Raw genomic sequence first — 14,511 nt, forward strand, 5'->3', positions numbered from 1 at the left:
AGACAGAGTTTCACTCTGTCACTGAGCTGGAGTGCAGTGGCGCAATCTCAGCTCTCTGCAACCTCTGCCTCCCAAGTTCAAGTGATTCTCAGCCTCAGCCTCCCGAGTAGCTGGGATTACAGGTGTGCACCACTATGCCTGGCTAATTTTTGTATTTTTTTGTAGAGACAGGGTTTCACCATGTTGGCCAGGCTGGTCTCAAACTCCAGGACTCATGTAATCTGCCTGCTTTGGCCTCCCAAAATGCTAAGATTACAAGTGTGAGTCACCACGCCCAAACAACTCCTTCCTTTTCTTTGAACCTCTCCTCTTCTTTCTGGTGATACTCCATAATCCTGATTCTTTAGTCATTTTCTTTTTTTTTTTTTTTGAGACGGAGTTTCGCTCTGTCGCCCAGGCTGGAGTGCAGTGGCCAGATCTCAGCTCACTGCAAGCTCCGCCTCCTGGGTTTACGCCATTCTCCTGCCTCAGCCTCCCGAGTAGCTGGGACTATAGGCGCCCGCCACCTCGCCCGGCTAATTTTTTGTATTTTTTAGTAGAGACGGGGTTTCACCGTGTTAGCCAGCATGGTCTCGATCTCCTGACCTCGTGATCCGCCCATCTCAGCCTCCCAAAGTGCTGGGATTACAGGCTTGAGCCACCGCGCCCGGCCAATTCTTTAGTCTTTTTGGACAATCTTTAGATTCACTTTTGGCTTGACATTCTCAAGCCAAAATACATACATACATTCTCAGGCTCTGAATATGTATGTCTCAGGATGGATCCCTTGGCCTTTTGCTCTCTTCAACTCTTTGCTTTTAGCTTCAACTACCATATTTACCTGAAGGTGTCCAAAATATCCATTCTCCACCCTCTTCGAGAACTCATTCCCATGCCCATCTCACAGATCTTGTGGTCACCCCAGTTTTACCAAGTCTAAAACCGAGCTCCTTGTCACCTCCTTCAAGCCAGTTCTTCCACATGATGACTCCATTTCTGTGAAGATGATACCATCCATCTTTCTCGATTTGCCATCACTCTAAACTCCTTTCCCCCTTCTTGTATGCCCACTGTCTCTTAAATCTATCTCTTTTCCCACCCCCATCCTAGAAAAAAATGGGTTCTGAATCCATCCAGCTCTATCACTTATGAATCACGCAAGTTTGCAAACTTATTCAGAGCCTTCTACTTCCTTATTCTAAATTAGGGGTAATGATAGCATCTATTTCATAGGGTTTATCTATAAAGATTAAACGAGATATCGTGCAGGAAAGTGCTTAGCCCAGTAACTGGTATGTATTAGGCACTCAATAAATGTTAATTATTATTGTTATCCTTATTTCCTTCTACCTAGACTATTATACTAGTCTCCTAACCAATCTCTCTGCCTCCTCTGGTCATTATTCTCTCCACTGGGAGGGGAACTAACATGGAATATCTATTAAGTGTCAAGGACCTCATGCTGAAAACAATCTTATACATTAATACTAGCATCATTTTATAAAAATGGAACAGAGCTAAGATATGAACATAGGTCTGACACTAAAGCCTGTGCCCCTTTTTGCATCTCCAAATTACCAGGTAATCATAAAATACTATTTTTCACACATCATCCTGCTTAAACACACACATACACACACGCACACATACACACACAACCTTTAATGACACTCTCCCCATTTTTCTTCAGAACACAACCCAATTTTATTATCCCAGCATTCACTGTCTTGTACTATTTCCCTCACTTCCCAACACTTTCCTATAGGAACCCTGTGCTCCAGAGAAACTTATCTGCCGCCTCAGGCACATCTTGTACACCCTCAACTTCCTCCCTGAAATGCTCTCTCTTCTCCCCTCCCCTTGTTTAAATCCAGCCTTTCCTTCAGGTCCTAGCTAGAGTCCCACCCTCCTCCATTACACCTTTTCCTAACTTCCCCAGCTCCTCATCAGGTCTCCCTTGACCCCTGGAGCAGCCGCCTGTGTCCTTGTTGACACGTGGTGTTTGCCATCCTGTTTTTCTTTGCGTTTATGTTTTCTCATCAAGCTGTAAACCTCTGCACTTCAGGAAATCGGCCTTCTCTTTTTTGTTTTGTTTTGTTTTTTTTTCTTTCAGTATCCCAAGTAGCCCAGAGCCCTACAAATAGAAAGCGCTTGATAAATATGGATTGTTTTGGATGAAAGATGATCTTCCTAGCTGGATGAGCTCTTTTCCTCTAGGGGGTGAGGGACTGAGCTTCACCTCAACTTCACCTAATGTCTCCCAGGAATGCCCCCTCTTAAACGCTCCTCAGGTCTTCTCTACCCCTTTCCCCCACCACCCCGGCCCAGGAGAGCCGCTCAGAGCTCCCTCTCCGGATTCACAATCTCAGACCCAGGGCTATTTCTTTAGCCTGCTCTCCAACCCCGCCTTTACCCCAGGGCCGCTCCTCAGTCTCCTCCCCTAGGCTGCCTCTCAGACCCCCCTCTCCTCCAATGCCACTCCCCAGGACCCTCTCCCCAGCGTTCCGGACCCCCAACCCCGGATATGCTCCCCCAGGGCCATCCAGTGGTTCTGCCTCCAGGAATACTGATTTAGCTTCTTCCCCCTCCCGCTCAGGGCTGCCCCCCAGACCCCGACCTCCAGTTCCACCCCTTCGGACCCTGCCTCTAGAGCTGTTCTTTTAGCCTCTGCGACCCCTCCGCAGCGCCGCTCCGCGGCCCCTGCCTTACGGCTGGCCGGGAGCCCCTTCCCTCGCAGGTCCCTCCCGGGTGCTGCCCCCGCGCCCCCGGCCGCCCCCCACCGGGGCGGGGCGCGCGGAGGCGGGGGCGCGCTGGCGGCCCAGGCGGCGGCGGCGGCGGCGGCGAAGGCAGGCGGGCCGGGCGCGTGTCCGCGGCGCCGTGACTCGGCGGCTCCGCAGCGGCTGCAGCGGGAGGACCCGGCCGGAGCCGCCGCCGCCGCCGCCATCGCAGCCGGGCGGCCGGGCCCCGCCGCCGGGATGCCGAGGAGCCGGGGCGGCCGCGCCGCGCCGGGGCCGCCGCCGCCGCCGGGCCGGGCCCCGCGCTGGAGCCGCTGGCGGGTCCCCGGGCGGCTGCTGCTGCTGCTGCTGCTGCCCGCGCTCTGCTGCCTCCCGGTCGCCGCGCGGGCGGCGGCGGCGGCGCCGGGGTCCGGGGACCGGGCGGCGGTGGCGGTGGCGGTGGCGGTGGCGCGGGCGGCCGAGGCGGAGGCGCCCTTCGCCGGGCAGGTGGGGCTGGCGCGCGGGGCCGGGGAGCGGGCTCGGGGCCTCCGGGCAGGGCGGGGGGCGGCACCGGGGCCGGGCCTTGGCCGGGCCGCGCCTGCTGCCGGGTTCGCGGAGGCGGCGCGCCGGGGGTCCGCGCCTGGGGTCCGGGCCGGTGCGGCCCAGGGCGGGGGCTGGGGAGGGCCGCGCCGCCGAGGGCCGCCGAGGCCGGGAGCTGCTTCAGCACCGCGGACAGGGGCAGCGGGCGGGGGCCGAGCTCGAGGGTCGCGCTTGTGTTGGCTGTGGGGTGTGTGGCCTGCATGACTATGTGTGAAGGGAACCGTACAACGCCTCGGAGTAAATAGTAAGCGCAGCCAGTCTGTTGTGGGTTGGGAGAAGAAACCGAGGATGTTCAAGCTGGAGAAGGGGGAGGGGGAGGGCGGAGGAAGGACTCGATCACTGTCTTCGTAGCTGAAGGGCTGTCAGGTGGAGGTAGGATAGACTTGTTCTCGCTTGGCCCCACAGGGCAGAACTAGGGCCAGCGGGAGTGGGGGTTGCAAGAAGACAAATTTGGGCTCGATATAGGAAGAAGTTTGTAACAATTGGAGCTGCTCAACCAGCTTAGGAGGCGGCGAGCTGCACATCACTGGCATGTGCAAGTAAAAGCTCTCGGAGGGGATTGGATGGAGGCATGCATAGTGCTTGCATGGATGCATGCATCATCACAATAATGCCAGCTAGCATTTACTGAACACTCACTATGTGCCAGGCCTGGTGCTATGTTTTATACGAATTATCCAATTCAATCCTCATAACTACTCTATGAAATAGTTGCAATTTTTATCCCCATTTTACAGATGGGGATACAGACTCAAAGAGGTTAAGTAACTTGCCCAAGGTGACACAGCTAGTGAGTGATGGAGTTAGAATTCTAACCTAGGCAGGCTGACTCTAGTCTCCCCTTATTTACTCATGACCTTATCCTATATCTCATGGGGGGTGCAGTTGGACTGGGTAATTTCTCGAGTATCTTCCAACCTAGAGGTATGCAATTATAATGAATGATGTTGGGACAGTGGTATTTTGCTGAGGAAAATCAGAGTGATAGCCTCAGCCATCCTAAGAGATGGAGTGTATTTGTTGAAGCAGGCAGTCTGTTTAAAAGAATCTGCCTCAAGAGAGATTCTTAATTGGGCATGGAGCTCAGGAGGTCATACGTGCACTGAAATTGGGTACAAGTTTGTGTTCGTAAGTGCAAATGTGTTTACTTCTAGGCGAGGATCCCTAGATTTCTTCAGTCTCTCAAAGGGTTACAGGTTCCACAAAACAACAAAAAAGATACGGTGTGTAAAAGAACCTTTAGTGCCAGTTGGCAGTTGTCCTGCAAAGATTTTATAATTGCTGGTTGACTTTTTGTGGAAACTTTCCCTAGCCTCTTTGTGTTTTCGCATGTGTTTTATCACATGTCAAAGTAGTGCATATCCTAAGTTTATACCCTAGAAAAAGATTCCTTTAGACTGCCTGAGTGCTCAGGATGAGGTGGAAAGACCCTGGCCTGGGATTAAGGAGGCCTGGGCTCTGATCTGACCTTCACCCCCATTGGTTTGTGTGACCTTGAACCATTTCCTTGCCCTTTCTAGGCTTGAATTTCACCATGTCTAACATAAGGAGAGAGAGCTAGACGATCTCAACTCCGAAACTTTTTTATTCCTACGATATTTCAAGTATTAAGAGGAAGCTAGTCCTTACCCTTATCAGTTGTACAGGCTTTGATTATTCCACCTCTCTTAGCCTTTGTCTTTTTAAACTTAAGTTTCCCCCTAAGACACGAGACCCCTAGAATAGCCACACTCATTCTCTGGATCATTTTAGTTGTTCTTTTCTAGAAATCTTTTGACCCTAATTTTCAATAGAAGTCAACTTGACCATTGTCTCCAGATACAGGACCCTATGGTTTTGCATAAAGGAAGGTTGGTTTCTTCTTTGGTCTCCAGGTCCCAACCTGCATCCCCCTTCCCTCTGTCAGCTGTCCTGACCTCAACACACTAGGCCACTGCCTTTAGGGAACAATCTATAATAGATCCCAAAGCCTTTTCCTGGGTCAAAACTGATAGCCTGGAACACAACACCCTGTGTGTGGATTATTTTTATCGGAGTGCATTACATTTCTCCACATTGACGTTTGTCTGCCATCTTGCATTGCACGTAGTAACTTCCTTCAAGCATTTGCTCGCTCTCGCTCTCTCTCTCTCTCTCTCTCTCTCTCTCCCCCCCCTCCCCCTTCCTCCACCCCTTCCTCCTTCCTTCTCTTTTGGCATAGCATTTCCCTGTCTGAAAGGGCTTAATATGATCTGAAGTCCCGAAATTTTCACTTTGTTCTACTTCTTCTGGATCACTTATAAAAAATTTAAGTGTGACAGGTCCCAGCAAGGTCTCTTGGGGCCCCCTGCACTCTTAATCCCCTTTCATTCATGGAAGTGACCATTTATATCTATCTATTGTTTTCTAAGTGACAAAAACATCACCCTTAATTTGACAGTGACTCCATTTTAAATGTCTAATACATTGTCGAAAACTTTCTGAAAGACAAATTATATCCACTGCTTCTCTCAATAAATTGTGCCTAATTATCCTTTCACTGAACACTAGGGGATCACTTGATTGAAACCTTATAGAAATATTGTTGCTTTTAAGCCAGCAGATAATATTGCTTACTCCTCTTTCTGTCTTTTAAGCCCTCTGGAGTCTGACTCCACCCTACCTCTCCATTAGCAGGCCGTATTTCCCACTGCTTATCGATAATGCATCCTTACTCCAGACAAGCTCAATTTCTCCTTTACCCTTAGACAGGCTGCCCATGTTTCTCTGGACATTGTCACATATTTCCTTCTGCACGTTCATTTGAAACCTTTCCATAAAGTTTCAGCTCAAGCCCTGCTTCTCCAATAAACTTTCCCTGATTTCTCTAGTTGTCATTTTCTTCTCTCTTCTCCGGAAACACTTTTAAGGCAACCCCAGCCAGTTTGTCATTTATTTATTTACTTACTTGTTTTTATTTATTTTTGAGACAGAGTCTCACTCTGTTGCCCAGGCTGGAGTGCAGCAGGGTGATCTCGGCTCACTGCAACCTCCGCCTCCCGGGTTCAAGCGATTCTCCTGCCTCAGCCTCCTGAGTAGCTGGGATTACAGGCATGCACCACCACACCCGGTTAGTTTTTGTATTTTTAGTAGAGATGGGTTTTCGATGTATTGGACAGGCTGGTTTCAAACTCCTGACCTCAAGTGATCCACCTGCCTTAGCCTCCCAAAGTGCTGGGATTACAGGCGTGAGCCACTACGCCCAGCCCTATTTATTTTTTAATAGTTAAACATTATTTTTGGGGAGAGGAAGGTTGGTTCTTAGGCAGGGCTTTATCAACCAAAATATTTTATTTTTTTACATTGAACAAAATCCCCGACTCTCAATGCTCATCATTAAGTATTCAGTGAGCAATCAATGATTCTACTCTTTATCCTTTATCTCAAAAAGTTACATAGATCTGAAATAAGCACTCATGGGCATGTAGGTCCAAGCTGCCTTCTAAAACCCTCCTTAGAGATGGGACTCATTGCCAACCTGTACTTCCTTCGGTGGAAAGCAAGGTTATTCCTTTTGGCAGTGGTTCCACAAGCTCACCCTTGAGTTCTTTCATAACTCTTTAGGTAGTCATCTAATGATCGTGGCATCAATAGAAAGAAATTGAGAGGGCCGGGCGCGGTGGCTCAAGCCTGTAATCCCAGTACTTTGGGAGGCCGAGGCGGGTGGATCACGAAGTCAGGAGATCGAGACCATCCTGGCTAACATGGTGAAACCCTGTCTCTACTAAAAATACAAAAAAAAAAAAACTAGCCGGGCGTGGTGGCGGGCGCCTGTAGTCCCAGCTACTCGGAGGCTGAGGCAGGAGAATGGCGTAAACCCGGGAGGCGGAGCTTGCAGTGAGCCGAGATCGCGCCACTGCACTCCAGCCTGGGTGACACAGCGAGACTCCGTCTCAAAAAAAAAAAAAAAAAAAAAAAAAAAAGAAATTGAGAGATAACCCTGACCTTAGAGATCACCCAGTACCTACAACAGCACTTACTAGATACTTCTTGAATTGAGTTGCCCAAGGGCACAGAACTTGATAGTAGATGATTCTGAACTACTGGAGAACTTTTCCCAGTTCTCCTGATTTCTAAATTGAAAGCATTTTTCATTATCATTGATTTTTTATTTCATATCTATGATCTTTCATTACCAAGCCTAAAAAAATTTTTATTCAGTCTGTCTTCTCCTTTGCTTTATTTTTCTCCACAACCCCCAACCCCTTGAAGCTCAAAGAACAGGATCCTATGCTTTCTTTAGTCTTTCTTTTGTATCTTACACATCAGGAGGTCCCACTGATTCTCTAACTGGCTTCCTTCATTTGATTTATTAAAAGCACCACTTCTCTTATTTGCTGAGTAGAATGTTCCTCAAATACTTTTCTGGCCTTCCTAGTGTCCAACTTGATTCTGAGGACAATCAGAACAGGCTGAAAGAGACAAGTCAATTATCACAGGCCACATGAATAAGTAACAGAGTGTGACTCCTAGACCCAGGACTTATGGATTCCTGCCCTTGAGACTGGTTTTGAGTGATTTGTGCTGAGGAGATGGAGAACAGTCCTTGGTTTGAAGCTGCAGTCAAGGAAGCTTGACCCCAAATGACTGGAGGGGTGGGGGTGACCTACTAAGAAGCACCAACATATTCCCAAATCAAAATATTCTTTCATTGTGATCATGGCCTCCAGTATATCGTCATTCTTGTCTGGAGAAAAAAAAAAACAAAACACCCCCTTATTAGGAAGTTCTTCCCTTTACATATGCTGGATCTAGTCTGCTGTATTTTTAATTCATTTTCTCTTATTTTTACCGTGGGGTGTCATATTACTTTCATAGCTGCTTATATTTGTAAGGTGCTTTGCACTTCCCATATGCTGTGTATGTGGCCCTATTTGGTCCTGGCAACAATACCATGAGGTAGATAAGGAAGACATTGTCCTCACTTTATAGGTGAGTAAATGGAGACTCAAAGATGATGTGAATTGTCTATCATCATGTCTAAGGACCCATACATAGCTCATAAACATTAAAGCAGGCCGGGCATGGTGGCTCACGCCTGTAATCCTAGCACTTTGGGAGGCTGAGGCAGGTGGATCACCTGAGGTCAGGAGTTTGAGACCAGCCTGGCCAACAGGGTGAAACCCCATCTCTACTAAAAATACAAAAATTATCTGAGCACACCTGTAATCCCAGCTGCTGAGGCAGGAGAATTGCTTGAACCCGGGGGGAGAGGTTGCAGTGAGCCAAGACTGTGCCACTTCACTCCAGCCTGGGCAAAACAGTGAGATGCCGTCTCAAAAGAAAAAAAAAAAAATTAAAGCAAAGAACAGAAGCTAGGTTTTCTATTCTTGGGCTCAGCACTCTGCCCACTATGCAAGTTTCCCATTCTGGATTATTATTCTAGCCTTTTAGCCAGTCTTCTACTTTCAAGTATGTCCTACTCCAGTCCTTGAAAGAGGTATTTTTAGAACTAATAAAAGTAAATTATCATTGTACCCAAAAGACTAATCTTAGGAAATGCCTAGCCCTATAGTATGGTATTGTTTGAACTCAAAACAGGAAGAACAAACCACAGCCAATATCTCCTCAGTACCTAGCACAGTGAATGATACATTCTGGACATGTGATAAATATTTTAAAATTAATTTTGTTATCTAATTCCCATCAACTTCTTTGAATAGTGCTTGGCACACAAAAGTCGGTACCTTTTCTGGAGAATAAATGAATGCATGCTAGAGGTTTAACAAGGTGTAGGGAAGCACTGAAGAGGGAGGAGATGAGGTTCCCCAGTTGAGGTTGGGGAAGCCAGAGAATGCTTCAGGAAGAAGGTGGTACTTGAGATGAACCTTTGAGGAAGGAGAATGATGGAGAAGGGTGAGTGGGTCCGTCCAGACAATGAAAAAGATGAACCATGGTTCCACAAAAATGCATGGCATGTTTAGGAAACAGTGGATAATATGATGTGCCTGGAGCATCAAGTCACTTGCTGTTTCTAGTAAGAGTGTATAAGGAGAAGAGGCTGGAGAGGGAGGCTGAGAGCAGATTGTGCATTTGGCTTTTGTCCAAAGGCTGAGGGGAGTCATTAAAGGTTTCTGAGCAGATGAGCGACCTGCTTAGAGCCATGTTGAGGAAGTAGAGGGACTGGGGCTTCTTCTTGAGTTGTTCTGGCTGCTGGCTCCTGCCCTGAATGCTTTTAAGCTTTCTTAGCACAACTTACGGGTGAGTACTCATTTTAGGGCTCAGGTGATCCACCCACCTTGGCCTCCCAAAGGAGGGCTCCCAAACAGAGCCCTGGCTTTGCCTGTTAGCAGTAATTTAAAGACTCAATTCTATGCCACAAACACGTAGGAGGCATAAAGGGCCCCAAAAGCACTTGGCCAGAAAGTCAGGAGTTGTTCTTTACTCCTTTCTCTCTATACATATGTATGTATAAAGATCATTTGCGGCCAGGAGTTTGCGACCAGCCTGGCCAACATGGTGAAACCCTATCTCTATTAAAAATACAAAAAAATTAGCTAGGCGTGGTGGTACGTGCCTGTAGTTCCAGCTACTTGGATGGCTGAGGCACAAGAATCACTTGAACCTGGGAGGTGGAGGTTACAGTGAGCCGAGATTGAACTACTGTACTCCAGCCAAAGCAAGACTCTGTCTCAAAAATCAATCAATCAATTAATCAATCAATCCACTCAGGAGTCAGTTATATCTGAAGCCAATATGACAAAAACTAATGTTTGACAAAGCTGGCTGGTGATTTTCCAATATATATTTTATTATTTTATGCCTTTCTGAATGATTGAAATATTGAATAATACAAAAAAATTAAAACAACCCAAAATCTGATCATCTTACTCCCACCCTCACCTTGCTTAAAATGACTCTTAGGACAAAGATTAAACTATTATTACTGTACTACTATCACTTCTTTTTAGTTTTATTATGGAAAACTTTCAAATGCATATGAAAATTGGAAGAACAATATTATAAACTCCCTTGGACCCGGCACCCACAAGGATTGCTTGAGCCCAGGAGTTTGAGACCAGCCTGTGCAACATGGCAAAACCCCATCTCTACAAAAAATACAGAGTAGCTGGGTGTGGTGGCATGTGCCTATAGTCACAGCTACTTGGGAGGCTGAGGCAGGAGCATTGCTTGAGCCCAGGAAGCTGAGGCTACAGTGGACAGAGATCACACCACTGCACTCAAGCCTGAGCCATAGCACAAAACCCTGTGTAAAACAAAAACAAAAACATGTTTAATGAAGCCGATGAGGCCCTGCGTGACTGAGTCCTTCCCATCTCTCTGACTTCTTTTTATACCACCCATTCTCCCCATTGGTCACTAGACTCCAGTCACCCTGTCCTTCCTTCTCTTGTTCTAATATACCAGCTCCTTCCCATTCAGGAATTCAGTAAGATACTCTTTCCTGGAATGCTCATTCTCAGCCTTCACCTAGCCTTCTGTTCATTCACAGATGTCAGCTGAGATGTCATGTTCTCAGGGAGGCCATCCCTGATATCACAGCCTGTATCTCCTGCCACACACTTTTGTAGCTCCTGGCTCTTCTCTTTCATTCTACTTATTACCACTGTAATGAAATGTTTAGTATTTCCATGCCTATCTCTCCCACCAGGCTGTAACTTACCATGAGGATGAGTTCAAAGGGGACTACAGGCATGTAAACCATTATTTATAATGTAATACAAAATATGCTATAAATGAGGATACATATAACACCATTGGGAGCACAGAGAAAGTCCATTTAACCCCGGGCAGATAGCCCTCCCTGATGAAGTGGCATTCAAGTTGCATTTTGAAGTAGCACACCATGGGGAGGTCAGAGTACATGTGGGAAAGGAATTCTAGGGAGAGGGAATGAAATAAAGGCAGAGGCAGGACTCTGCAGGATGTGTCCAGGCAACACAATTAGGTCAGTATAGCTAGGGGTTGGGGTACGTGAGGTAAGCAATGAAGGGCAGAAGGTACAGGACAGAACATGAGGCTGGTAGAGCCGGGCATAGTGGCTCATGCCTGTAATCCCAGCTACTCAGGAGGTTGAGGCTGGAGGATTGCTTGAGACCAAGTGTTTGAGGTCATAGTGAGCTAGGATTGCGCCACTGCACTCCAGCCTGAGCGAAACAGCAGAAGCCCATCTCTACTAAAGAAGATAGGGCTGGAAAGGTACATTGGCATCACACTGTAAGGGTTGTAGTGTCATGCTAAATAATTTGGACTTTAAGACTGACAATGAGGAACCAGAAGATCAGCTTCACGGTCAGTCCACTTAGGCTAAAATAATGGAACTTTTTAACATGACTTACAGCTTATTTAGTTCAACCATCTCCCTGTTGCAGTTAAGAAACTGAGGCTTGGTCTGGCTGTGGTGGCTCACTTCTGTAATCCTAGCACTTTGGGAGGCCATGCTGGGAGGATCGCTTGAGCCCAGGAGTTTGAGACCAGCCTGGGCAACATGGCGAAACCCCATCTCTACAAAAAATACAAAGATTAGCTGGGTGTGGTGACATACACCTACAGTCACAGCTACTTGGGAGGCTGAGGCAGGAGGATTGCTTGAGCCCAAGAGGTTGAGGCTACAGTGAGCAGAGATTGTACCACTGCACTGCAGCCTGGGCCACAGAGTGAAACCCTGTCTTTAAAAAATTAGGCCGGGTGTGGTGGCTCACATCTGTCATCCCAGCACTTTGTTAGACTGAGGCAGGTGGATCACCTGAGGTCAGAAGTTCGAGACCAGCCTGGCCAATATGGTGAAAACCCCATCTTTACTAAAAAATACAAAAAATTAGCTGAGCGTGGTAGTGGGCATCTGTAATCCCAGCTACTTAGGAGGCTGAGGCAGGAGAATCGCTTGAACCCGAGAGGCTGAGGTTGCAGTGAGCCAAAGCCGTGCCATTGCACTCCAGCCTGCATGACAAGAGCGAGACTACGTCTCCAAAATTAAAATTAAAATTAAAAAAACACTGAGACCTGACCACTGGTCTTTGTCTTCACTTTTCCCTTTTCTTAACTCATCAAGAAGTCGAGCCTCAGGGGACAGAAAATTGGCAGATTTGCAGGAGGGCCTTGGAAAGGGCGAGGAAGACTATGGCCTCTCCTTTTCCAGAGAGCGAATGAGACCATGGCCACACTCCTGACTGTGGGCAGAGGCCTCCCCAGAACTGCAAAACTTGGGCATCCCAGTGCTGACCCAAAACCCCAAATGTGCCACCTCCCCGGGTATGGTGATCATCTGGCTTGTGGTGGCCTCCTGGGAGTGGGCCAAGGACATTTTGCAGAGCGCCAGGGAATTCCCGCTAGTGCACTTACCACCCACTCAAGAGCCGATGGCAGCCAACAGGCAATGCTGCGCCATTAAGGTGTTTGTCAAGAAGCTAAGCTGGGCATTGTGGGCGATCCTGAGGGCCCTTTTTAGATTGGCTGTAAGTGAAGAAGAAAAAAAAAAAAAAAGAAAAGAGACAGCATTTGGAGGCAAACTAGAGCTAGTGCAGAGGGTGCGGCATGACAGAAAGCCCTCCGAGAGGCAGAGATGCTTGCCTCCATGTCTGGCTTCCTTACCAGCTTGCTCTGTGATTTGGAATGAGTCATTTTCCCTCCCGGAGTTTTCTTTCTCTCTTCTGCAAAATGAGTATGTTAAATGAGATGATTGCTGAGTATCGTTGACCAGTGTATTTTCTAGATACCTGAATGGTCATGCCTTCAGTATGAAATTTTACAAATTAGTCATATAACTCAGGTGGTCTTAGCAGCAAGGCTGGGACCTCACTTATATGGGTAGAGGAGGAAGCAGGGTTTTGGTGAGACAAGACGTGGAGGGAACTGACACAGTGATAGGACTGATCCCTGAGGAGTCATCAGAGAGACCCAGTGATGTGGTCTGGCAGCAATAACCAAAGGTGGTGGTCAAGGAGGGGAAATGACTTATTAAAAATCACCAAGGGCCGGGCACGGTGGCTCACACCTGTAATCCCAGCACTTTGGAAGGCCGAGTCAAGTGAACCACCTGAGTCAGGACTTCAAGACCAGCCTGACCAACGTGGTGAAACCCTGTATTTTTAGTAACTAAAAATACAAAAATTAGCCCTGCATGGTGGCAAGTACCTGTAATTCCAACTACTCGGGAGACTGAGGCAGGAGAATCACTTAAACCCGTAAGGCAGAGGTTGCAGTGAGCTGAGATCGCACCACTGCACTCCAGCCTGTGTGACAGAGTGAGACTCCATCTCAAAAAAAAAAAAAAAAATCACTAAGAGCAAGTTGGTGGGGGAGCCGGGAATGGAGCCAAGCCTTTCAGCGGGTTCTCTCCGAGGAGTATGGGAGCAGGAATAGACAATAACATTGTAAGAACACTTACTACATGCCAGAATCTGCTAAATGCTTCTTGCTACTGTAACAAATTACCACAAACTTATTTCTTAAAGCAACACAGGCTTGTTATCTTACATTTCCAGAGGTCAGAAGTCCAAAATGGGTCTTGCTGGACTGAAATCAAGTTATTGGCAGGGCTGCATTCCTGCTGGAGTTTCTAGGAGAGGATCCCTTCCTTGCCTTTTCCAGTGTCTAGCGACTGCCCGCATCCCCTGGCTTGTGGCCCCTTCTAGCATCAGCAGCACTGCTATAACCCATGTCTCCCAACACCTTCTCTGACTTAAGCCCCCGTGCCTTCCTCTTATAAGGATGCTTGTGATTTCATTAGACCCACCTGGATAATCCAGGATCATCTCCCCCATCTGAAGATCCTTATCTTAATCATTTCTAAAAAGTCTCTTTTACCACGTAAGGTACCATATTCACAGGTTTTGGGGATTAGGATGTGGATGTCTTTGAAGGGTCATTATTTTACCTACCACGTGCATCATCTCATTGAGTCCTCCTAACAACCCTTCTTTAAACATCTATTTAACAGATGAGGAATGTGATGCTTAGAGAAGTTAGGTCATTTGCCCAGGGGCACTCAGCTGGAAAGAGAAAAGTTAGGTAATATTTGGTATGTGGTAGCATCTTGGTCCCAAGTGAGCTGTCTTTTTAGCTAGGACCCCATTCAGCTCCCAGGTGTATTGAGAATACAGTCAAACTCTCTGGAGGAGGCTGTCTAAGAACTAGGCAGGGAATCTGAGACCCTGAAAAATAGATTAGGGTCATAGCAGTCTCAGCTTAGAACTTGAATGCCAGAGAAAGAAACTGAGGAAAAAGGCCGGGCGCAGTG

The 14,511-nt window shown here is 47.6% G+C and overlaps 1 protein-coding gene across 4 annotated transcripts in view; it reads left to right on the forward strand.

Moving 5' to 3' along the window:
• Nucleotides 1-2,827: 2,827 nt before the first annotated feature.
• MMP24 (matrix metallopeptidase 24) overlaps nt 2,828-14,511 on the forward strand; it is a 52,599-nt gene continuing 40,915 nt past the window's right edge. For all 4 annotated transcript variants that reach the window (XM_045362814.3, XM_074005147.1, XM_074005146.1 and 1 more), the window contains exon 1: nt 2,828-3,200. In XM_045362814.3, the coding sequence (XP_045218749.2) occupies nt 2,955-3,200 (246 nt within the window). In that variant the 5' untranslated portion in view covers nt 2,828-2,954. The remainder of the gene's footprint in view (nt 3,201-14,511) is intronic.

Source organism: Macaca fascicularis, chromosome 10 (assembly GCF_037993035.2).
Source record: "Macaca fascicularis isolate 582-1 chromosome 10, T2T-MFA8v1.1".
NCBI classification, from domain to species: Eukaryota; Metazoa; Chordata; class Mammalia; order Primates; family Cercopithecidae; genus Macaca; species Macaca fascicularis.